The sequence below is a fragment of the Aulonocara sp. 'chitande type north' Nkhata Bay genome, linkage group LG4 (genome assembly GCF_057382095.1).
Source record: "Aulonocara sp. 'chitande type north' Nkhata Bay isolate Kocher_YH1m ecotype deep benthic linkage group LG4, A_spYH_male_GT1.1, whole genome shotgun sequence".
In the NCBI taxonomy this organism is placed as follows: Eukaryota; Metazoa; Chordata; class Actinopteri; order Cichliformes; family Cichlidae; genus Aulonocara; species Aulonocara sp. 'chitande type north' Nkhata Bay.
Window position 1 is genome coordinate 33,925,730 of NC_141347.1, and position 26,323 is coordinate 33,952,052.

Genomic DNA, 26,323 nt, shown 5'->3' on the forward strand with positions numbered 1-26,323 from the left:
ATTCCAGCACATAAAATAAAATATTTTTTGTGTTTTCACTCACTCTTTCAAACAGATGCAAGTAAAACACAGCAGAAAATAAATAAAGTCAAAGACTCAGCAGTCCTTTTGCTCTATTTTCACCTGTAAAGCAGGAGCAGGGTAGGCGGAGGGTTACCCTGGTGCAGGTGTGCTGCGGTCAGTTGAAGAATCCGCGCGAGTGTCTCTGTGAGTTTCCCATCACGTCGTAGCTACTCGGTGCTTGCTCGGAAGTTTAGGGGTTTTTTTCGCTGTAAAAAGAAGTTTTCTTCCCACGCACGATGGACGCTAATGTTTTTGTCACTTTTTATGGAATCAAACTCAAAGTAAGGTCAGTACTTCCACACTTTAAACGCTGCACGCTCATACTCTCTCCCGCACTCGATATATTATCCATTGTTGATCTGCACACAGCTGCTGTCACCAACGTCGCACTTGCTTACGTCACTGTCATGAGACATTCTCGCAAAAAAAATCACGGTTTTAGTAACGCAGTAACGCAGCGTTCCTACGGGAAAGTAACGGTAATCTAATTACTGATTTTGCAATAGTAATCCCTTACTTTACTCGTTACTTGAAAAAAGTAATCAGATTACAGTAACGCGTTACAAGTAACGCGTTACTGCCCATCTCTGTGTACAACACACTTTTTGTTTTTTCAATATGATGCCCTATTATATATGTATTCTAATTTTTGCCTCATAACTTTTGCACTGTCCACTTCCTGCTGTGACAAAACAAATTTCCCACGTGTGGGACTAATAAAGGTTATCTTATCTTATCTTATAGTATAGTGATACCATAAAGTTTTAAAAATTACACACTACATAAATATCTTAAAATCTCAAGTTTTTACAGCTTGCAGAAGCCAATTCTGCTCTAATCATACAGGGAAAATTAATAAAATACACCATTTTAATATGTAATGCCTCAAAGTCATGTTGTTGTAAAAGCTGGCTGATGTTAGCATGTTGTAATTAAAACATCATAAAACTTAAAAGTTTTAGTATACCCCTTGCAGTACTGGGGGGCAAGCAGCAAGCAGTCCTCAAAAAGCCATAAATAAGAATGTGTCTAGCTAAAACAGGTCACATGACTCGCAGCACCATCCTGTGGTACAGAAAGGTATTACAGAAAAGTACAACCCAGCCCTAATTTGGCTTCAGTTGATATCTCTTATATACAATACAGACACGTTTGATTTTTGATTTTGTTAGAGCTAGTTAATCGCTTTATTTAAACACAGAAATTTATAATAAGCACCTTTAAATTCACCTAACCCTCCCCAAATAGGTTAGTGACATATATTGTTGATCAATGGTCATGAGACTTTGCATAATTATGATGAAGAAACAGCCTTTGTTCAAAGGAAGCTTTGTTCCTTCAGTGGGCTGGTTTCAGTCATTATTTAAATGCACTGTTTCTAAGGTTGGGGAAACCTGCAGTCAGCTGAGACTGAAGAAGGCACTTGCATGAGTGACGAAATGTTTCTCCCACTGAAAACGCTACGTCCAGATGAACAGAATCAACTTTTGGGGGTTAGCGAGATACAACGGGTTTTCACTGTGATGAAGGCGACTGCAGTCTTACCCTTACATCATCATGGTAACTAATGCTAAACTCAGAACCTGGTCCTGAGCAAATTATGTTCAGGGCTTTGGTTTAAACTCTTCTGTAGCTCAACATTTTCACTGATTTTCTCCACTACAATCTCTAACTGGAGTAATTAACTACTGGAGAGAAACAAAGCAGTGTGCAGCAAAGTTACACCAGTGCAAAAAGCACCACATATTTAGAAGAATAGACATTCATTCAGTTGGTCCTAGTGTACCCAAATTCCATTTTCCACTGCTGGAATTATGGCTAATAGATCAGACATTAGAAAATTAATCAGTCTGTATGCAGAGTAGATAAAATCTGATTAATTTCTCTGTGATCTGACCACAAACTAATTTGTAGGTCTCTGTCATTGGCCTCTACGACTGTCAGACATGAATGGACTGATACTTAAATGTATCCAGTTTTCTAGACAGTTTAAATCACCTGCAGCATTAAGTGGTGAAACAAATATGTACGTCCACTCATGGAGACAAAAAGTTACAATTTTCTGCAGCATCACCAACTCTTGACTTGTTTTTAACATCAGAGTGGATTACTTTTCTAGCTTACTCTATCTGATAATATCTCTGACCGAAGTAGGCGGTGCGCAATCGACCCAGATTGTATGGAGGAAGAGTCAAATGATGCATTTTAAATGCTCCTTTACTGTCAGAGCCTGATACAGAAAGAGTTCAAGCTGCTAACCAGTGTGATTTCTCTTAAATCTGACTTGAGTTTTATGTTAAGTTGGGCAATTAAATGCAAAGAAGGCCTGACTTTTTATGTTGAACCTGCTTCATAGTCTAAGCCTCAGTTATTGGCTGAGAGTTATTGACTTTTTTTTTTTTTTTTTTTAAAATAAGCACCAAACTGAAAATCTATAGGAACTTGCTTAAGGTCAGAAAGAGGCACCCCTCCCCATCTGTACCCCTCACCACGAAGCAGCACTCACCAGGAGACATCGTGTTCCTTCTAACTTTGTAAGCAGCATAAGACCTGACCCCCACCTCCTGCTGTGCAGTCAGGCAAAGCTTTGAATATTCGCTGTTGATCTTCATCAAATCTCAGGGCTCAAAAAGCGATCTCCCCTGGTTTACATTTCTGAAAATAACAGGCTATCTGTCTGCATGCTGCTCTTTAACTGACACCAAATCACACAAACACTTTTTTTTCCCTTTTGTTTTTATTCCATTTCTGCAACAGTTCAGATGATTTGTGTCTCAAGTGGTTCTCAAGGATTCACATTTTATTCTCCGACCTGTTTCACCTGCGTATCAAAACAAAATCCCAAAGTGCAGACGCACAGTTCCTCATACATTATTCACAGTCTGTACAACACACTCCCATAAACACTGTTGCCAAGGGTCCTCAGTAAGGTTACACTCGGGTACAACACCACGTCTGATCACTTTTCCTGTCCCCATGGAGACCAGAATACCTAAGAGGTGTTATGTAATCCATCTATGTCACCTGGATCAGTCATCGGCTGCTCTCTCAGTCTTTAGGTCACGAGTGTAAAACATGAAAACACTTTAGTTGTAAAATAACTTAATACCAAAAAAGTGTAGAAAATACATTTAATAGTGGCAATAAAATCTCCCATGAGCACTTTGGCCGAAAACGTCTCGAGGGAGTTCAGCTGCAGCGTGTCTCTAGTGTTGACCTTCAGCTCAGCCTGAAGCAGCATACGTGTCCAGAGGGACAAACTGCACTCATTTTTCGTGAAGAAACGTCAGCTGGTTGCAGTGAGGCGATACAGACTCACCCGCTGCAGCAGGTTTAACAACCAGACCCTAAAGTGTCCGAATATCCTCGTGTTTTTTCTCATGATTGGATGCAGTTCCTCTTCTGATGCCGGCGGCGACTTTTGAACCCTGTTGGTAAATAAAAGGGGAAAAAAATCCTTCAATTTAATTCACAATCACAAACTGCGGTCACACAATAACTGATTCTTGACCATGACGAAACGAAAAACATTAATATTATCGACAGACATCACAGGGCTCCTGCAGGTCCCTGGAATGTCTTTAAAAATGCTAAGGATTCAGAAAGGTTCAAATGTTCTCTTCTTCTGACACTGCAATTTTGAATCTCCTAGTAAGATAAAGTGCTTTGCAAACACTCGGCAAAAGATATTTTCCAAAATATTTCAAACAAACAAAAAAGGTTTGAAATTAAAAGGGTAAAAACTTTTACGATGTTCTAGTGTCATGTACATCTAGATCTAGATTCAAAATCTAAATATTTAACACCACCGGAAATTTAATTTGAAACTAAAGAGCATCGTTTCAGCTACTTGCCATTTAACGTGGACCAGAAATGAGTTGATTTGATGATAGAGGCTTTAATGTGAGTGTATCAGACAGAAAATCCTGGACTTTCAAAAAGTTTACATGTTAGTTTGTAACTCTACTTTTTAAACATTTTATAGACAAAGCATTCAGGAAATATTTGCCTTGTTGCTCACTCGGACCACTGAATTATAAAATAAAAGATCTGTGATGACGCACCGTCTTCGTCTGCCGTGCTGATGGTCTGCATAGACACGCTCCTCTGAATGAACTTCGACGGCTTCTTGATTTTGGTTTTCAGTGGTCCTGGTTTCTCAATGAACTGAAACGAGTCGTCGGATTCATTTCCCGCAACCCTGTTGGCCACTGAGACTTTACAGTCTGCTGTGATAGTGGGGGAGGGGCTCTGAGGAGTGACCACGCCTTCCTCGATAGTGTCTGTACTGTGATTGGCTCCTCTGCCTTTCAAGAAATGCCTGAAGGAGCTGCGCTTTTTGGGTCCGTCTGCCTGGTTCTTCTGACCTCCTTTTCCATCCTCCTCTGTAGGTGAACCCGGACTCTGTGGGGAGGCTCGGTCCAACTTTTCCTTGTTTGCATTGAGAAAGCCGTTCTGCAGACCGTTCCTCTGGTTCAACCCACCTACTAGCGAGTCCCTCTGAGTCGACAAGTCCTGTAGCGAACCCGTCAGACCCAAACTGTTCCCGAAAACCAGCGAGTACTTGGGATTGTGGTACTTATGCGCAGGAACTTTCAGGTCAATCTGCCTGGAGTCCCCAACCGATACCTGAAAGCGAGATGTAGTGACGGGCAGAGGCCGGATGTGCTGCATCTTTGGCTTCATGACTGGTGTAGGAAGAGGCGGCTTAGTGATGTTGAACTCTCTGTACAGGTCCACCTGCTCAGACACTGCGTACAGCTCTCGGAAGTCGTTATCAAAGAAGTCCACAGTGTGTCCCGACATCACCGTGATCATGTTCCTGTCCATCCGGGACGAACTCCAAGTGAAGCTGCAGAAAAAAAAACAGGAGCGTAAACCAAAGCGGTGATTTAAAGTGGACAAAAAATATGAGATAAAACACCGGGAGACACAACTGCTTGAATTTTATTATTTAAGGCCATTTAAAGAATATATACATATACACACACTCTCCTATTTAGCAGGTTTTGGCTAAATCCAACAAACTCAGAGGTCAAACTGGGCTTTTTAGGGCAACAAGAAGTGCTTCCAAGTCTAGTCAGCAGGTTCAGTAACCATTCATCACAAGCTGCTGAGATTCACTTCAATTCAATTTTATTTAAATAGCTCCAAATCACAACAACAGTTGCCTCACAGTGCTTCAGTATGACCTATCCCATGTCCTTGCTTCCTTTGTAACAGCTACATCACCATTTTCGGGTCTTTCAGATGTAAAAATGTAAACTGTGTAAATTTTGGTTAAGACTGGAAGAAATTTGTGACCATTTGATGAAATCCAATATGGCGGTTATGTCAGGGGTGTTTCCATGTGTTGGCCGTAAGTTTTCACGCTTCTTTTCACTGATTAGTTTTTTAAGGCTAACATCAGCATCACCAAATGAGACCACAGAACAAATTTCATGCAAATTAAGTTACTTTTTTTTTTTATAGCAACAGGGCCACATCTCCACAACAAGGCATCTCATGGAGCTGTAAACTGATGCCTCAAGCTATGGATGCAGTTATCCAACAAACACTAGATACACTTTAGATCTTACCGTTGGTGCCATATTTTGTGAGACTGCAAAATTGGTGGATAGTGGCAGCACAAAGTCAGGTTATAAGACGATCGATGGGAACTTGTTGAGGCAAACCTTGCACATGGTTCCTCCATGAACACAGCGCCAACTTTGACCCTTTGGTGGCGCTACATTGTTTGAGATGCATGCATTAAATTTGGTGAAAATTAAAGATGTATAAAAATGCCGACTCAATACGGCTGCCTCTGTAGAATCACTTTTGAGCCCTCGGTGTTGACCACATAGCTGCAGCCTGTAACTTTTCTATTTAAACTTGCATTCATAATGAGGCATCACGCATGAGTCAGGACATGACTGTGCTCATTTCACCTGCCACAAATCGGTCCCTCCAGTTTTGACTTTAGTCAGTGAAGGAAGAGTCGCCTCATCACTGATGTGGTCAGATGACGTGCATTCAGACTCATTTTGTTTGTTTGCAGCTTTCAGAACAGCGATTTAACAACGAGAATACAGCTGTGTGGATCCTGTCAAACTCGGAGCTCAGAGGTGAAATCGAGCTCTTTTGCAATTCTGAACTTTGCACTAATGGTTGCAGCTGTTTTATCAGCATGTATGTAGTTATGGCAACACAACATCTAAAACTGAACAAATGACATTATTTTGCCTTTATGTAGACTAAACTGTATCTAAGAAGTCTTTCTGGGATGTGCAACAACAATAGATTTTTATGTTTCAGTTCATTTAAAGCATATCAGTGCACTGCATGTGTCTGGCTCTTAATGTGATCTCCATTTCCCAGTGCGGCCATCACTAACATTCGATTTAATGTCCTGGATTTAGATTTTTAAAAAGATAAATGTTAGCTTTTGTCATAGCCCAATCTGCACCAGAAACTTGATTTATTCAACACGTGCAAAAATGCGTGTACTTCCTATCATTGCTGCAGGTTAAAAGGAATCTTTTTCTTTGTAGATTTGCATTAAAATTACTGTTTATATTGATACCTGACATTTATATTCACTGTTCATACTGATATGACTGCTATACGGAAACGTAGGCTCGATGTTTTTTATGCCGTTAACTGTATTTCGACGTGCACTGATTGTTATATGATCTCCCCCCTTCTGGGTTACATATGTTCACCTCTGCAGAATTCTTTTTATCCTCAGCAGCGATAAAATTTATCTATTTGTTTGTTTGTTTCAAATCTTTAATCGTTCATTTACTTGGTTTAATGTTGTTGTGATTTGACACTGTATGAAAAAAACTTAATTGAACTATTAAACTAATAAATAAGGTTTTATTTTGATCCCAGAATGTGCTGTAAAATGCTTCAGCTTACTACAGCAGTCATGCACTGTATATGCCAAGGGCTTTTAATGTGAAGGATAAGGAGAGAAAGCCCTTTTTTGTGTGGATCTGGCAGCGGTACCATTTGCAATACTGGAAAAAGGTTGCAGAATAGAAAGGAACAGAATAAAACAAAGCAATGTATTACTACAATTAAAAATGAGTGAGGAAGATAAGAGAGGTACATTGAGTACAGACAGAGGCTAAATGCCTTTAATTTGTGGATATTGCAACCAAAAAATAAAACAAAAAAAATAAACTTAATCAACTGTAGAAATCTTTAAAAGCTGGATAATTAATTCACCCGCATCACTGCCTGGTGTAGGATTTCATTTAAATGTCATACTTTCACCTAGTGTAAGTTTTTTTTATTGTTTTAATGGTTTCTCTGAAACTACTTAATCATTTTAAAGCACTCAGGAGAAAGCGGTACGATTCCCTTATAATAATCTCCCAGGTCATAAACGTCCGGCTCGGTCACCAACGACATTTACCAAAAAGCGGACCTACAACAATACATTTATCTTTTCCCACACTGAACCAACAGCAGATAAGAAGAGAGTGTGTTTAAAAAGCACTTTAGTCATTTTACAAGATTAATAAGCTTCAGAGTGTGTAAGGAGTTATTTGGAGGTTTAATGGAGTTCCTTTTGTGCCGGCTGCTTTTAGAGAAAATGTCTCACACCTAACAGTCACAAACAAGCTGCTCTCATTATGTTGGGTTTACACAAAAGATACAAATAGTCAATCAAATGAAGCACAAATAATGGTTATTTAATAACCATATCAGGATCAGTTAATCTGCTTTGGAGTGAAACTGTGTCAGAGGGACACTGTATTATGTGTAAAAGTGAAACTGTCCAAATGAGTCTCAATTGTGACTCTGAACATGTCACCGTAACATGGAGTCGAATATAGGAGGTCAAGCGGTTCAAAGTTTTGACCAAAAACAAGATACAACTGGACTCGGCACGCTAAGCTGGACTTTTATTTTGAAGGATTTTCCATTTCCCAACGAGAGCATACCTTAATTACATGATTTATCTGTTAGTGTGAATATTTAAATTCATCCCATTCCTTACAGCATATAGAGACATCAGAAAACAAACACCTTGCTGTATATAGTATAATTTAATTTTTGTACAACCACAGTTCCTAAAAAGTTGGGACGCTGTGTAAATAGTAAATAACAACAGAATGCAATCTCATAATCCTATATTTTATTCAAAATAAAACACAGAAAGTATCAAATATTTAAACCATTTAAAGAAAAATCTTGGCTCATATTGAATTTGATGGCAGCAACGTGTCTCAAAAGAGTTGGGACAGGGCCGTGTTTCCCACTGTGTAGCGTCCTCTCTGCTTTTAACAACACTCTGTAAACAACTGAGGAGAGCAGCTGCTGGACTTGTAGAAGAGAAATGTTCTCCCATTCTGGTCTGATATAGGACTCGAGCTGTTCAACAGTCCTCTGTCTTCTTTGTCGTATTTTTAGTTTCATGGTGCTCCCGGACTGCTGGCTGGTCAGTTCACATACTGCATCTATTCTGTGCTATTCTAATAGAAACTCTGCAGTTTAGCTGAAAAAGCATTGTCTGGATCGGAGCATATGTTGATCTGTAGACTATATGCACCTTTCAGTAGCAAATGTAGGTGTGCCGGTAGATTTTCCAGATGTGCAAGCTGCCAGTTCAATAGGCACAAAGGCATGAGATATGAAGATAAAGACAGAGAAGACAGGACGTCTTTGCATGATGGAGCTTTAACCTCCATTTGTGGATGGCACAGTTAATTGTGTTCACAGACAGTGATTTCTGAAAGCTTTTAATGCAGTGCTGATTTTCAGCCTTGTCACTTGCACACAGAGATTTCTCCATATTCTCTGAATCTTTGGAAGATTGTGTACTCTAGATGACGAGACATAGGTTTTCTCAATTTTACACAATTTGCAGATGCAGTTTAATGAAAATTAGTGAACCTCTGCCCATTTTTACCTCAAACATCTTCTCTAAGATGTTTTTAGACCCAATCATGTTATTGACCTGCTCCCACTTAACACAAATACTTGCAAAACATTCCTCCAGCTATTTTCTAAGTACCACTTGTCCAGCCTTTTGTTGCTCCATTACTTTTTGAGACATTTTGCTGCCACTGAATTCAAAATAAGTGCATATTTTTCATGAAATGTCTCAGTTTTCTGTGTTGTGTTATGAATAAAATGTGTTTATGGGACTTGCAACTTATTGTATTCTGTTTTTATTTACATTTTTCTTCTTCTGGGTGCTATAAAATCTTACATAAAATAATAAATTGAAACAGGTTGCTTTATCAACCTTTTCTGCTTCCTTTGAATGCACCTGACCACAAAAAGAAACACTGGTTTGATATTTACCTGTAAGACCCAAACATGACCTTCTCTCCATCCACCAGCATGTATTTGGAGCACAGGGAGCCTGGCAGTTTTCCAAAGGACAGGGCCAGCCCTGCACCTTTTAGCATCCGCACACGTAGATTCTGTAAAAGAAACACCTGTTGGATTACACACTGGCTTACCTGTGTCAAAAATGTCACACAGGTAAGCCTGAGTAAACGGACCCCAGCTATCGGGCATCCGTGGCTTTTTCAAGAATGACTGGCTGATTTACAGAGATGCCAAGTCAAATTTCTGCAGGCACACCCAGAAACATAAAGTCAGCTTTCATAATAAGTAAAGGCTAAAACCCAAACACTTCAGCCACCTCTGTTTACTTAGAGGGAAGCAGGAAAAGAAAAGGACGTAAATGCTGAGTAGACAAACTGGGAGGAGGCTCTCCTGTGGTGTCAACCCTGGCGTGGGGTGAGAGCGTCAAGTTACTGTCCTTGGATCTGTTCTCAGGATCTATGAATGTTCCCTTGTCACTAGTAACAGTAACAGAGCCCGGCACTCTGAAAGGGTCTTTCACAGCCTTATAAACTGATACCACAATGGCCAGCCATTCCACCACTCCGGTTAAACCAGACTGGAGCTGAAAAACTCTGTATACAACAGATAAGACTGGGTATTATGACACGGTGAAGATAGGATGACAGATGACTCACTATTTGCGCTTAATCTAAATCAGCACCTAATGTCACTTCTCAGGTTCTGCACCACAAGAAGCAGCAATTACATGTTAGCTCGTGCTAGCATCTGCTCAGCAGTCGATTTTCCAGTAATTCCTCAAAAATTATTAATTTGACCCTCCCTGTTTTACACTGGAAGGAAAATACTTCTTTTTATTTTCACACATACTTTCACACAAGTGCTCCAACAAGTCCATTTCCTCACATTTTATTGATTTCCTGCTGTTTATCAGTTTCCTAACCACTACGTCTGCTACTTTTAGCTAACTAGTTAAACTGTTCTTGCGAAACCTTTAATGATCTGTTTTAGTTACTTAGATAATACTTTTTCAGCCTCAATCTTTGACTTTTTTTATGACTGAACAATTTAATCAGTTACTTTAATCCTATTTTTAACCTATTTCAATCATTTACTTAAAATTTTAGCTAACCGCTACATCCGCTACTTTTAGCTAACTAGTGTAACAGTTCGTGCAAATCTTTGCAATCTATTTCAGTTACTTATATAAAATGCGTTTTTTCATCCTTAATCATTGACTATTTTGCTGACTTAACTATTTAATTTGTTAATTTTATCCCTTTTTAAAAACTATTTCAACCATTTACTCAAAATTTTAGCTAACCGTCTACTGTTTATGTTTTATGTTAAGCTGTATCAATTCTTTAAAAGTCCCATTAAAAACTACTCCATCCATTCAATGCTGGATACTTTTCTGAGCAGTAAATTGGCAGGTTTCACAAACGAAATTCCTGTAACTTCCAATGCACTGCTGCAAAGGCAGTTATGAGAAATCAAACATAAAACTACCCTTAGGGTTAAGTGGGAAAATGTAAGGTTTTTGTAGTTGGTTCGGTAAGTGTATTGCCAAGTTTTCCTGGTTCATGTTTTAACTAGATCAAACCTTTGAGGTAATTAACTTGTCAGCGATTTCCCAGAAAGCCTGGCCTATGATTCAGAATAAGTTTTAATCTGGGATAATTCCAGCCGTCATCGGCATTGTTCCAGGACTCAGCAGTGACCTGCTGAGCTGTTTTCCCATGTTCATTTCCTCTTTGTTTACTGTGTTAGAGAACCTCCTCTCTCTGCAGCGCTCTGTTTGCTCACCCGCAGATGCATCGCGTTAATCTGCAGCCGAGAGCACATATCCAGAAAGTGGGGCACTCCCCTGGCCTCCAGCACAACGTAAACTGCCACGCCACGCCGTGACGAAGCATCCAGCAGGTCCTGGAGAATCTGCAGGTCCGTGAGGAGGTCCATGACGATGGCCACTACCTGCGAGAAACAGACGAGAGAGGAGCCATCTCACGTTACTCGTGCATATCCATTAACACTTGTGCTCTTTTTCAGTTATTTGAGCAGTCATATTTTTTTTTAAATTTGGAAACAACAATTGCTGAACAAAAGAAGAAGACTTTAACAGCAAGCATACACAATACACAAGTATGTGAATATTATTCAAATATAATAAATAATTCACAAAATATTGAGACTCATTGGATTGAGGCTCTCAAAGTTTTAGTGCCATTTAAAGCAGATAGCATGTGACTGAGGGCATCCCCTAATGTTCGCACCATGTGTGCTCACCGCAAGCTGGTTGAAATTTTTATTTCAAAGCTAGTTTAAAGTTGTTTAACAGTTCATAAGGTGGTCCTGACTTCCATTTATACCAGTTCATTTGCTTACTGTTAAACTTAAGTACATTTTGCATGGAGCTACAGAGGCTATGAGGATGGTTGTGAGCAGTCAGGTTGGCAGTTCAACTCCAGGTCCAGCCCCATCAGCAAAACTATTTCTCTTTTACTTTTGCTTTTTCATCCCACACATCTGAAATTAATTTGGTAGCCTTGGTGTGAACTTTAAAGATATTTAAAAAATGTAAACTCATGAAATGAGTCATGTAAAAATGCAGTCTATCTATACACACTTACACCCACTCTAACTGACAGATCAATAAAGAGCAGACGTCACGGTTATGTCACCGCAGTCGTGTACATAATAACAGAAAATATATGAAATAAAACCCGAAAGACGTTGGGACTAAGTAAAAAAACCAAAACCCATCTTTTTGTGCCTTTAGTCATGGGAACAGAAATGTAAGTTTCATTTTTGTTTGTTAAACAGACAAAAGAATTTCATACCAGACACACACATAAAGGCGAAGTCAGGAATAATGAATGATTAGAAAGGAGGGATCCTTATAGAAGACACCTTGTTACCAACTTTAACAGACAAAACAAATCAGTCATTTTCATTGTTTCTTCATTTATGTATCAGTCAATCAGCAGATATATTAGAATGTGTGATATGACACATTTATTTTTCACTATGACTGAAGATAAGCTCAGCTAAGCCTCTGGATTTAATAGTATCATTGCGGTCACAGCATGACCGAGCTAATTTATATTTGGCTTTAAATCTACACAGAATCTAGGCTGTAGGCTGTGCAACAGGCCGAAACCATTGCCAGCATTTATACTTGTGCACATTATGCTTGCGATGCTAAAATACCCGTTGGTGGTTGAGTTTCTCTATCCGAGCTGCTCAGTTCCCTTCCAGTCAGTTTGAAAAATAGCAGCACAAGAAGGAGTAACCAGAAATGAGTTGAAGGAAATGACTGCACTCACTGCAACAATGCAACGAGTATTTTCCTCTCTAGAAAGATGCACGTCAGGTTACAGCACAAGTGTGTGGTTGCAGCATACCTATGATTTAGATATAAGTCTGAGTTCTGAACCCTGAAGTTACACCAAGTCTAAACTTTATGTCCTCATTGATCACTTCATCACACAAATTTAAAGTGTCTTGGGCAACAAACTACATTTATGCTGTGGCATTCAGAGGGTAGGGTCACAATTTGGCTTTAATGACATGAAAGCACTTATCCATCCTGCCTTGTACCAGCATTTAGGGTGCTGACGGTGATGTCATGGTGTGGGAGATATTTTCTTGACTGTCTTAGTAACTGTTCAGCACTCAGTTTTATTGCTGACCGTGTCCATCCCTTTATGACCACAGTGTACCCATCTTCATATGACACAAAGCACCAAATCATCTCAGACTGGTTTCTTGAACATGACAGTGAATTCACTGCCCTCCACAGTCACCAGAGTAGAGCAGCTTCGGCACGTGGTGGAACGGGAGATTCATATCATGGGCGTGCAGCAGACAAATCTGCACTAACTCTATGATGCTTCTCGTGCTCTGACCATGGACCAAAACCCATGTTTCCAGCACCTTCTTGAATCTAATAAAGTGAATGGCAAGTGCACAGGTAATTCAGTAAGGAAATAAAAGCTGAAACCACTTCTGTTTTTTTCCTGTAAAACACCTCAGACCAGCCTGATGGGGAAAAGTCACGATTCCTGTGTATTTACTTTTAAATCCGGCTGCGGGATGCACCATTTAAACATTAAAACAACATCTGAATGTTTCCACCACTCCCACTGCCAGTCCGAACAAAGGCACCAGGGCGCTAACCTGTCATTAGTCTTGTGATATGAAGTTTAAACACGCAACCTTCCACCACGGCAGCAGTTCACACTTCTGCATAACTTGTTTTTCTAGGCGATTAAAAGTTTTAGCAAAGACAGTTTGGACAAATGCCAGCAACGGCTACGACTCACAGCACCACTAATCTGAGCAAGAAATCAGCAGCTACATCTCTAACAGATGCATTTATAACACTTTACAGCATACAGTTTAATTATGTACTGGATTTATTAGACCAATAAGACTGCTGTTTGTACTGAGATGTTTTATAGCCTCTCCTGGTTTTTGTACCCTTAAGAGCAGTTTCAAAAGACCATGTGACTCTTTTTTTCCCCATTTCCTTATTACAGTTTGTTTGGGACTCATCCAGCAAACTGAAACTAGTTCTCCAGGAAGACACGAGTTTGAATAACACAGTAAACCAGGCATGACTCAGTGAAGCTCCCGTCATCAAATTCTCATCCAAACTGCTTACGATGCATTTTATGTTGGAAAAAACATCTATCCAGAAAATGCTTAATCTGAACTATTTCAAGGTTTTCTGGAAATTGAAGCGTTATTTTCATACACGCCCATTTGGTATGGCTAACGGTTATTCCACCTGCCAAGACTGTTTTATTACATTGACCTTCCACGAGCTCTGGCTGATAAACCTGATAACATACACTTATTTTAAAGTAATAAAATAAGTGTATGTAGAAGTTCATTTTCAACAGAGGGTGAAACGAGGCCAAGCACAAGAGAAAGAAGGATTATTTTGAAACGTGACTTATGTAAAGCTACTCTTTTAGACTCCAAGAGTAAAAATATGGAGCTGGAAGTGAGCAGATTAGATCCACTTCAGTTGTAGTGGTTTACAAGTTCACCTAAAAGAGGTTTGGGCTGTTTGTCCACAAACAGCAGGTTTACGATGGCGCTGTTGTGAAATTTGAGTTTTTAAATCAACCACTCCTTTTAGGTGGGTACAGAGATTTGCCAATAGCATTGTGCTTTCAATGAGGGCTTTAAAAATTAATTAAAGGCACCTGTCAGCAGCAGAGAAGTATTTACATGACTCACAGTTCAAAATAACTCTTATTTGTCTTATACCAGCCTTTGGTGCAGACCCCGAGTTGCCCCTCTGCCTGACATAAACTGTTTCCGGTTTAGCCCCTCCTCCATTAAGCAAACTTTGTCTTGATTGGCTGGTGCTCATAAACATAAGGTTTGAACAGCAGGTGGGTGGGACTTCTCTGTAACACACAACCATCATCAGTAAGAACAACTGAAACAGTGTTTAGAGGCCTTGGCACTCAGGGTCCACCTGGAGCATAGTACCTGTGTATATTACAGGAAATAAGGAAAAACACAACAGTTCCCCCCATAGAGAAGTGGTTTAACAACCATTAGAACAGTTTCCAGAGTTTTTTTTTTTCAGGTGTAGCTGCATAAGCAGAGACCAGCCTCACTAACTTCTGATGCAAACAGTTATTTTGTTCTGTAAGAAGCCTGAAATACAACAGAAACAGTTCATAGCTCCAACAGTTACTCCTAGTAGGCGTCCCGGCAAATAAACGTCCTTGGACTTTCTATTACTATTATTGTCATTATTATTTTATATTATTGTTCTGTTTATTTTTATCCTGCTGCTAAACTAATTTCCACTTGTGGGACAATAAAGAAATTGAATTGAATTGAGAACTGGGATAAAGTGATGTCCACAGCTGACATATTTATATTTAAGCGAGATCTTTTCAAATGCCCACAGTTAAAAAACACACCTCACAGTCACTCTGATCCGATTTAGCATCAGTTTTTCAGCCCCGAAAGCCATGTTCATGTTTTATCATGTACAGACATCTAAAAAAAGAATTTACACACAGTTTATTTAGTAGCTGAAGTGACACTTTAGACATGAGCAAAGATCAATGTAATATTTTTATTGTTACTTTTAACGACCTGGAAACACCTGGAGAGCTCTGTGTGTTTGTTGGCGAGTGCTGCTGCCAGTCTTTGTTCATGGCTGGGCTTCAGCTTGTTTTCTCTGGTATCTATCATCACGTGTGATATAATGGAAAACCTTCCACTGTGGCAAATTGGATCAAACACTTGAGCCCTGTGACGTGAATGGACAACACCTTGTGTAAATGACTTCTCCTGATGGGATTCTGGTGAAGAGCACCTTCTTCATGTGCATGAAAATACGCATGACATCACCTGAATCGAAGAACTCGTTGTTTTCTTTCCCTTTCAGGCGACATTTTCTGCTTTTTCTCTTGAATGCAGTTCGACCGGTAACTGTCACCTCGGCTCTTTCATATGTACATCTCAGCTCTTCTCTTGGATTGTGATAATGATCTCCTGTAGAGTAATGTTATGCATCCAGGATTAACGTGCGCGTGCGTGCACCACTTAAACTGCACAAGGACTCTTTCAAGTATCTGTCAGGCTTTTAGGAGGGGATGAGTTATTTTACCTGAAGGGGAGCAATCTGTGCCTGATTCATTAAGCTGACACGGTGCTGAGCAGACTGCTGTAGATGGATAATAAAGTGGATTATTAACTATTCAAATATGATGAGTTCTGCACATCTTTATTCGTCTTTCCACCCAGCAAATACAGCCTCTGGTGCTGCCTGTCAAAACCAATCGCAAGTGAGCGATTCTCCTCATTAGCTATGATTTTCGCACCTGGGATTTGAGCCAATCAGACGGAGTCGTGCAAAACTCCAAGTGGGCGAGGAGAAAAGTTTTTTTTTTTTTTTTTTTTAAAAAGAGCAGCTTGTTAAATGCCAACCTTAACCTGGTCTGCAGGATCTTGGGGGAGGCTGCCACTCAGCCGCTCAGCTTTTCCCTTCTGCGTTTTAATGACTCAGCTTGTTAAAACTTGCACAGGACTCTCCCATTCATTTAGCTTTTATCATTTTATTTACCCACGCTGGCTTCGTTAACCCTCACCTCCTTCTATCTTACTAGAAAATTCTCTGAACAAGCGTTACAACAACGCTACTGCAGCGCTACAACTTGCAGATGCCCCTCAAACACGCCGTGTGCAGTTTGCTGGTCATTACATTTTGAGAAAAAGGACGTGAGGATACACTGGCGCAGTGAGTGTGCTGGTTAAAATCAAACAGATCTGAGAAAAGTTTCCGTCCGATTCCTTAACTTCAGTAACTTAATGAAACCATTAAAAAAGTGCGGCCTTCAGAATATGGAATTTGTCAGTGTTACAGCCTCTCACAGAAGTAGGCGGAATTTTGCCACTTTTACAGTTCTCATTAGTTTTTCCATTTGAGCATTTTTGAACCTTCATAACTTCAATCAATGAGATTTTCAAGGCTGAAAAAAACATTTAATCTCTGTTAAAACTTCCAACTAAATCAATTTTAGAAACACCAACTGCATCACAATGTTCCAAAAATATTTATTTTATCTTTAATTGTTATTTATTTATCTTTATCTTATTTATCCACCTCCATTGTCAAGTTTGCTGACGACACTGCTGTTGTGGGCCTGATCTCCGACAACATCGAGACGGCCTACCTGGAGGAGATTAGGAACCTGGAGACCTGGTGCCAGGAGAATAACCTCCTCCTAAACATCAGCAAGACTAAGGAGCCGATCGTGGACTTCACTACAAAGCAGGCGAGGAATTACAAACCCCTCATCATCAGTGGCACGCCAGTGGAGAGAGTGGACAGTTTCCGATACCTGGGTGTCCACATCACTCAGGACCTGTCATGGTCCTGTCACATCAACACCCTGGTTAAGAAAGCCCGTCAGCGTCTCTTCTTCCTCAGAAGACTTAGAGACTTCCATCTGCCACTGAAGGTGCTCAAGAACTTCTACTCCTGCACCATCGAGAGCGTCCTGACGTCAAACATCTGCACCTGGTTTGGGAACAGCACCAAGCAGGACAGACGAGATCTGCAAAGGGTGGTGCGCTCGGCAGAACGCATCATTCAATCAGAGCTCCCTGACCTGCTGTCCATCTACACCAAGCGGTGCAAGTCCAAAGCTAGGAAGATTATGATGGACCTCTCCCATCCCAACAATGGACTCTTCTCACTGTTGAGGTCTGGGAAGCGCTTCCGCTCCCTTAAGGCCAAAACAGAGAGAATGAAGAGGAGCTTCTTCCCCCAGGCTATTCGGGGCCTGAACCAGGTGTAGGACTGGACTCTCCCAAACACGTCACTATAAGACTGGACTCTCACACACGTCACCACACGCATCACCACACATTTCCTATAATTCTATAATTCCTATAATTTATAATCCTTATCTTTATAATCTCTTCTGCTATTTGCACATTCTTTACTGTAAATTCCTAAGTTAATTTGTAAATTTTTGTAGTAAATTGTAAATATTGTAAAACTTTTCTTCTGTCATTTAATGGTCGGGCATTGTACAGCTACAAGCATTTCACCCCCATGTCATACTGTGTATGGTTGTGTGTGTGTGACAAATAAAATTTGAATTTGAATTTTTTATGTTTCCCATAATCAGCTTTTAGCATTAGTATCATGGGATGAATTACATTTTTAACAGAAAACTTTAATAAATCAACCCCTGGTACCCCGATTGTTTGATCTGTTTTCTGATAACTCACGAGAGAAAACTCAAAAGAATCTCATCGACATGTGGAATAGGAACCTAAACACCAGATAAAGCCAGGAAAAACCTTGGAGCACCTCGGGAGTGCATTAATGTCAGTAGTTCTCTTCATAAAGACAGCGATGGGTGATCAGGTGATCATGTTTTAGTCATAACCACCCTGTCTGCAGGGACCCAACGAGATAGAAACACAACGACGTCTCTTTCAGGGCAACATTGACAACAGAACAACCTTTAGCCAAAATCTGAGAACCACTCATTAAAATAACCTCAAACACAGCAGTGGACTTACTCGGGCCTCCAGAACCTTTTCTTCTTATTAGCCTCTCGGTTTATTAAAAAGTATTTAAAAGTGACATACTACACAACATTTCCAGTTCGATGTTTTTATTACTGGTCACTAATTAAGTAGCACAGGTCAAAATGATCCGTTTTTATCTTATGCTAGACCTCAGTACATCCCTTCAGCTCATCCTCTGTCTGAAATAAACCAATTTAAGTCCTATACTTGAAGGCCACAAGACACCTCAAAAGTACAACTACTTTATGTAAAAGTACAGATATCCCACGAGAAGTATCAGAGAATATCAGAGGGAATATATGAAGAAATAAACCCAACTGAGTTTCTGTTTGAAAAGAAAACAGCAGCAGCTTTTCCCACTATGACGTTCCCAAAGAAACCCTGAATAAATCAATCATTCCCTTTTACGCTGCAAGCTGAAACTCGGAGCACCGGAGTAGAGCGCTGCGCCGTGACGATGGAAATTCCAGGTAAAAAGTCAGATGTGTATCTTTTATTTTCACTTTGACTTACAGCTGAAAAATGACAAAAAGCTCTTTGAGTTACGACAAATGTGAAAAACTTGAAACCCGCCTGCAGCTTCTGCTCTGTGGCGACTCATTAAACTGTTAAGACGGTGCAGTTATCAAGATGTAAACCTGCAAAATGTATGTACATGTACAAAGTGTACATATATATGCCACAATGTGAGTTATATGCATACATGACAGTATGGACGACTAAGGTACAGATTGAATTATTGAAGAAATCTTTGAATAATCTTTATTCAAGCAGGCCTGAAACTAAAGATTATTATTGTTAATAGTGAATATTCTCCTGTTTTGTTTTGTTTTGTTTTTCCATAACTCTTATATATTAAAAGTGAGAAAACTTACTCTCATTATCAAATTAATCATCCAATTACTGCGTGACAGGATGAATCTGGAGGAAGGAAGTGCTACACGACTCAGCGGGGTGAAAACAAACTCAGTCCAAAAATTATTCTTGGAACAATTCAGGCAGCGAACCCCTTTTTTATATGGACATTTTAAATTGTTTAAAAGTATTTTTTACCCTAAAAAGATCAATTATCAAAACTTTTGATATTATTGATATTATTTTGTTTTTAACAGGCCGTCCCTGTCACTCTACCTGTCCTTTGCACTCAAAATAAATCCTAAAAAGCTGAAGCTTTAACTCAAACTGACATTTATGATGATGAATTCGGCAAGACAGGAAACATGAGGACTGACTGTAACCGGCTCAGTCTGGGGGGGGGGGGGTTCTTTGTCACTTTCGTGGTCAGGTGAGCGTCTGCAGCCAATCGCTGTTAGTATTACAGCGTTATTCTCCTTCTTTGTTAGAAGTAGGTCAGGGACTTCTCCTTTAATTGCTCCATATATAAGAAAGGAGTTTCCTTTGTTTGGTTTAGGTGCAGGAGCTGACTCGTAAACTTTCCTAAATCTGAATCTGCAGGTGTTTTATTCCACCTGTTTTATTGTTTGATGCATGCAGTCACATTTTTGTATCAGCACTTTTAGAGGCAAGTCATGTAAGAAGCAAAGTGCTCGGCAGGAAAGCTCAGAGGTTTCTTCTTATTTAAAGTTTCACTATTTCATGCCTGTAGAATTTGAATCTCTGTGGATTTGAAGTTAAATCAGGACAAAACTGAATACTTCTCACTGTTTTCTGGCTTCATAAGCACTACATCACAGACTAAGCGAACACTCACCTGCAGCCCTGACTGTTTTTATCCCTTCAGGTTAACAAATAAAAGGACTGAAGTTCCTATAAGTCAGGGTGTCCCAAATTTGGTGGGTTATTATAGAAAAATGTGAATAATTAAAGAAAAACTTTAAAACACTTGTGCGTAAATTTGAGTTTGGTTTAGATGCTGTAAACAGGGTGGATATGCAGGGTTTCTCTTCTTTTCTGTTACCTTGTGTGACTCCTGGATGAGCCTCCTCACCACCGCCTTGATGTGCGGTCCCTGCTCTTTCGGGGGGTGGGTGTACACGGACACCCGGGTCACCCCCTTGTAGACGCCGCTGCTGCCGGGCCAACCGATGTCCAGAGTCGGGACCTCTGTGTCGGACATCTGGGGCCAGTAGGTGGAGTGGACCCCGGAGTCCGCGCTGGAGGAGCCCTTGGACTTGTCGTGCTCCCCGGACTCGGAGTCGCTGTCTGTGTCGTACTCGTGGAAAGTTTTGCGGATAACTTTGACCTCCCGGGCGCATAGGAAGTCTTTGGTGTTGTCCTCCTGGAGGCGCATCTTGAAGGCTCCGTCCCCATTCCTCAGCAGCTGCTCCAGGGCCGCACGCTGCTCCTCACTGTAGTAAAACTCTGGCTTGGACTCCGGGACCTTCTCGTTAACGTGCTCATCATCCATGCACACCAGCTGAGACTCCGCCATGGCCCAAAGATTTAAAAATAACTTCCCCCTCAGTGCGCCACCGCTGCTGATTCCGCTGCTGCTGTTGCTGCTTCCCAAGAACCGTGTGCTGACAGGTAGCAAGGGGGCGGAGCCAACAGGTACGTTATTAAAGAACATCCGGCCTGTAAACTTTCAGAGTACAACTTTCAAAAGGCAACAACGGAAGTTTGTCAGTGGTGGATCCTTCAGAGTAGAGGAACGTTATTGTAGTTAACCAGAGATGTCAAACTTATTTTATGTTATCGGCCATATACACACTACTTTGCTCTTAAGCATTATTGTAAAGAAGTTTAACTACTCATTTAATCCCTTACTTGACCTAATATGAGAACTAGAAATGCAGTTTCAACAGTGGCTCATTGCCCAGATGGTTCTGTATTTATAAAACATTAAAACAAGTTTTTTTTAATTCACAGAAATATTTTTAACTGTAGACACAGCATAATAAAAACAGAGATTTTAGTTGATAGTGGAAAACAGGAACTTTTATGTCATTTCTGTCATGGTTCTCAAGATCTGGAGAGGTCGTGGTGTGTGTATTGTTTGTCTTAACCTCTCCCACCAGGGCGGAACTGGACCTTGGTTCCCCGCCTCTGAACCCACCCTGAACACACACCTGTGGCTCATTCACACTGATCCTGGCAGACTACTTAAGATGGCAAGAGAGGCTGCTTCCTCGCTGGATCGTCACATTACCAAGTGTCAGTGTAGTGTAACCTATGAAAATGTTCCTTTGATCCCCTAGAGTTTCCTCCTGACTTTGTTTTTTCCTCTGTGTACAGGCCTTCTAGACTCCCTGTCCGTCTTCCCTGCCGTCTGGATTTCTGTGGATGTGTGTGAGTGAGCGTGAGCTTCTTAGTGTGGACATTTTTGAGTTACGGATCGAGTGGAAGAAGAGCGTGTGTGTACCCCCGTCTTGGACCTTCCCTTCGGACCCCGCCCTACTCCCTGGAGCCCCGTGTTATCTGTTCCACTGTATATATGTATATATTCTCACTTGGTGTCACATTTCAAATAAACCCTCACCCTCTCTCTAAACTTCAGAGTCCTGCGAGTGAGTCCTCTGCCTACTAATCTGTGACAATTTCATTGTTTTATCTATTACTTGACTACTTTGGTGTAGTATAAATGGTAATGCGGGAGGAGTCTTTATCAGTAGGAAAAGCTGCAAAATTTATGACAATGCAGCTAAAAGTTCAAAATCTATGTACGAAGGTTTCCAGCAGGTCTGTTTGGAGTCTTATGTTTTGCATCCCAACTAAAAAATACTTCAAATTAAAACTAAATGCAGAAAAGCATCTTATGTAACTAAAATAAAAATAAAAACTAGACTTTTGAAAAAAGTTCTCGTTGTCCAGGGCTGTGTGCTCGGGTGTGCACTGGCTCACTCTGGCTCTGCTGCTTGGCGGGCCCCTTGCAGGGTGTGGGGGCTCTCGGGTCTCTGGGTCCAGGGCTCAGTCTGCTCTGGCTTAGCCGGCTGCTTGTGGAGCCTGCAGGCTCGTCGTCACTGCTGCCCACCGTGGCTTCTGGGTGACCATCGTCCGGAGCTCTCCTCCTTTTCCAGGTGGGTGGCGTGATCGCCCCTGCGGTGGTCCTCCTTGGGATTTCGTGCTCTGAGGGGGCCTGTAGATGTCAGGGACCCGGGTCTCCTCCATGCCTGCTTCATGTCCTGGGGGGCAGGGCTGTGGCTCCCTACACCCACTATCAAACACTTACATGGAGAAACCTTATGAATACAAGCGCACTCACACACACAGGTTTGCAAACAAGTACTCACAGACACTCACTATCTTGGTCAGCTGCTGCCTCGAAACATATCATGCATCATTAATACCATGTGCTGCTCAGTAACATTTAATATTTATTATTTACTGTTACTCGTGGTTGTGTTGGTTGTTGCTATGGTTTCCTTGCTGTGTTGTTTTCGTTTTGTTTTTTGTTTTTTTAAGCAGGTGTTGAAGCAGATTTTCAGTCTTTTATTTCTTTCTTTATCCCTCTTCTCTATTTTTCTCTCCCTCTCCTTCTGTTCTCTCCCCAACTTCTCTTTCCTTATTCTGTTCGGTCCTGTGCGTTCTGATAAAAATCTAATAAACTATGACTATGAAGTCGACCTTTCTTGGCCTTCAGACAAGAATTCTGATTGCGGCAGTGCCGGACAGGACAGCAAAACCAAGAATAAAAAGTTTATATATTTTTCAGTTTGGTAAAAATTTCTATTACATTTAACATTTTATTACTGTCTTGTTATTGTACTTTCTGTACTGGTTTTCCTAAATATTGCTAATGACATATTCCCTCCATTCAATAACAATCAAAAAGACTAAAACTAAGAGTGAAAATTTAAAATAAATAAATAAATAAACCTAAACATGTTCAAACAATCTAAACTGAACATAAACAAAAAAAAAATCCAATCTGGAAACCAACAGAAACTAAACTGAACTGAAAGCAAAAAGTCAAAATAGAATAAAAATAAAAAGTAATTAGAAAATACAAAACTATAATAACTCCGAAGCAAAGGTTCCCAAATGGTGTGTTTTGGGATTTTGCACAAAAAGTAAGGAATTAAATCTTAAATGTTCTATATCAGAACACATCACCAGGCCCTGATTAGTAGTGATGAGGGGGAAAAAACAAAAACATCTATTCACGTCCACTTATCATTATCAGGTTTGCAGAGGAGCTGGAGTCTATCACAGCTGCCACAGGGTGACAGACATGGTACACCCTGAACAGGTCACCAGTCTAACATAAAGAGACACACAACCATTCACACTTATGGGAAATTCAGAGTTACCACTTAACCTAACCTCACTAACTGCGTGTCTTTGGACTGTGGGAGGAAGCAGGAGCACCCGACGAGAACTGACGCAAACACGACAAACATGGAAACTTCACAGACGGTGGAGTCAAACTCAGGACCTTCTTGTTGTAAGGCAACAGTGCTAACCACGATGCCACCATGCTGGTACACAAAAGCACCTAAAGAAAAAAAAACTGTCTGGAGATATTACTGCAAAAGCTTCCTGTTTCCACACATGTTATCTTAGTCACCTAGAAACCAAACATCGCTTCTCATCCCTGGCCTAAAGTAAGAGAGCACCGGATCTTAACGAGACGCAGAGCCTGTGTGAAAGTTTCTGATACAGAAATGGATGCATGTTACATTAGCGGTGCTCTCTGCAAACTAAAAAGTGTCGTTGGTACCCTGCTCAAAAATCCCTTCATCTGATGGTTCAGATAAAACTGTCACTGATGTCATTCCACAAGACATGGGGGTTGTTTTCTGCAGCTATAAATAGATGCTGTCCTGCTACTCTTCAGTGAGCTTTCTTTAGAGAAAAAGCTTTGAGTGACTCTGGATAACAAATGGATATCAGACAGTGAACTTTCTCTTACATCAAAGACAGATGTTTGGATTTATTGAGTATTTTACTTTTTTCTATGTTATGGTCTATGAGCAAATTTTCATTTTTTTTTATTAAGTTATGTTGTCAGAAATGTGATATTGGGTTTATTTGTATTGAGTTGGGCTGTTTTCATCTCCACTTCCAGGTGCCATAGCTGTACAACAAGCTACTGACAGGATCACCTTCAACCACCACAACTACCTGCTTGTTATACACACATGAATTTTTGTAAGAAAAAATAAAGTATATAAGTGTCTTTTTTTTTAATTCCAGAAGTCTCAAAGTCAGTGGGGAAGTTTTAAATGAGTTCTTTGTTCCTTGCATCAAAAAAGTAAAACGAGTGCAATTTCTTTGTCTTTAATAGGGATTTTATTTTGAAGGGCAACTCTCCTTAACTGCCCATATGGAAAAGAAATAGTAAAAACATATGATTTACTCATGAAAGTGGCCACTTTCTCATTACTTTCATTTTTTTTTTTTAGTAAGTATACAAAACATTCAAGTTTCATTATATAATTTTTCAAGGGATCTTATATGTGTTTTCACTCTTGTATGCTTTTCATACAAGTTTCATACAAGACAGATAAAAACTTTATAAGATTTATATATATCTTTTCCATATGAGTGTACTTCTGGAGTTTTGGTTAACGTTAAGCAGGTGGACAATAATTCAAGTACATCTGCCATGATTTCTATTATTTTCTGTCAGGTTTTGTCTTCCATTGGTTCATGTTCACATTAACCTTGTGAATATGAACTTTTTCATCTCTGGCTGTGAGCACCAAAGCCCCACCCACCTGCTTGCAAACCCACTTGTTTGCGAGAGACAACCAATCAGAAGAAAGTTAGCTTAAAGTGAAGCCTTAAAAGCAACTGAATGTAACTTCCTGTGTTTAAAAGACATTTAAAGCTTTCGAAATTAATTAAAACAGCCAAAAAAATTTAAAGAAACAACCTCGGTCATGATTTCCATATCGTGTTTGTACTGTGCTGAAGACAAATCGACTAAAGTTAAATATTGTAGGGCTGTCTGCATGTCGAACTGTGTAAATGTGTGAAAAAAGCGCTGGTGTGAATGTGTGCTCAAACTGTAAACAGTGCATTTGCAAATTTGAACCACAAGAGGTACAGTGGGTGATTGTAGCATCCAGTCAGCCATAAGAGGAAGAGGAAATACTGACGGAGAGGAAGACGATGTAGAACAGCTATTTAAACCACAGCTGAAGGACTCGGGAAGCGACTTTTGTCGCCGCCAGCACAGAGTCTGGGAAATTAACGATAAAAAAATGCAGCAACAGTTTATGTTTGCTATGTTAGCTTTTTGTAGATATGTGATTCACAAGGAATATTGTTCGCTCGATTAGTGCTTCATGGCTTTTTAACCACATCATTAAAAGTCTTTTCTTCTTTTTATCGTTAAAGACTCGGTTATACAGCAGGGCCTTATAAATGTAATTATAGGTTTTACTGCATCTTTAATATTCTGAACCTCAGTTTTGTTCTGTTAACTTTCACATTTTTAGTTTTTTTTTATATTATTCTTAACAACGGCATTTTATTTATTTTGTATTGACGTTACACTTGGGTCTTACACGGCCTAGTTTAAATGGATGTGCAAATCATTTTTATAATTTTTACTACGACTCTAAAACGATATGTGACGTTATTAATGTTGGTTAAATGTGATTCATTAAAAACTTTCTAGTAAAACACTGCCCACTAGTGGTGAGAGTTTAATACAATACAAAAAATACAAAAATGTATCTTTAAAGGGGGAGGAGTTAAAATGGCTCATTTCAGGGCTGGTAGCTGCACCAAAGCCCAGTAAGAGATAAAAAATAAAGATTATTTTGATTTGTGAATCATGCAGAGACCAACTCCAAGAATAAAACATTAAATTTTACATAAAATAAATAAAAACTCACCTTTAAAACGATAGAAATACCCAAATGAATATCAGGAATATCACAGGTAAAATGTGATAAGATAAAAACCCCACAGAAAGCCCTCGTTATGAGTGAGCATCATTTAAACATGAAGG

General features: G+C 40.0%; 1 protein-coding gene across 1 annotated transcript; it reads right to left on the bottom strand.

The window, feature by feature from the left end:
* Positions 1–1,989: 1,989 nt before the first annotated feature.
* sack1fa (scaffolding CK1 anchoring protein Fa) lies at positions 1,990–20,931 on the bottom strand. The gene is made up of 5 exons (XM_086290096.1): positions 20,378–20,931; positions 11,182–11,349; positions 9,367–9,488; positions 4,128–4,915; positions 1,990–3,491 (listed from the first exon to the last, which is right to left on the bottom strand). The coding sequence occupies exons 1-5, from the start codon at positions 20,849–20,851 to the stop codon at positions 3,442–3,444; spliced, it is 1,602 nt and encodes a 533-aa protein (XP_086146222.1). The 5' UTR covers positions 20,852–20,931; the 3' UTR covers positions 1,990–3,441.
* Positions 20,932–26,323: the final 5,392 nt, after the last annotated feature.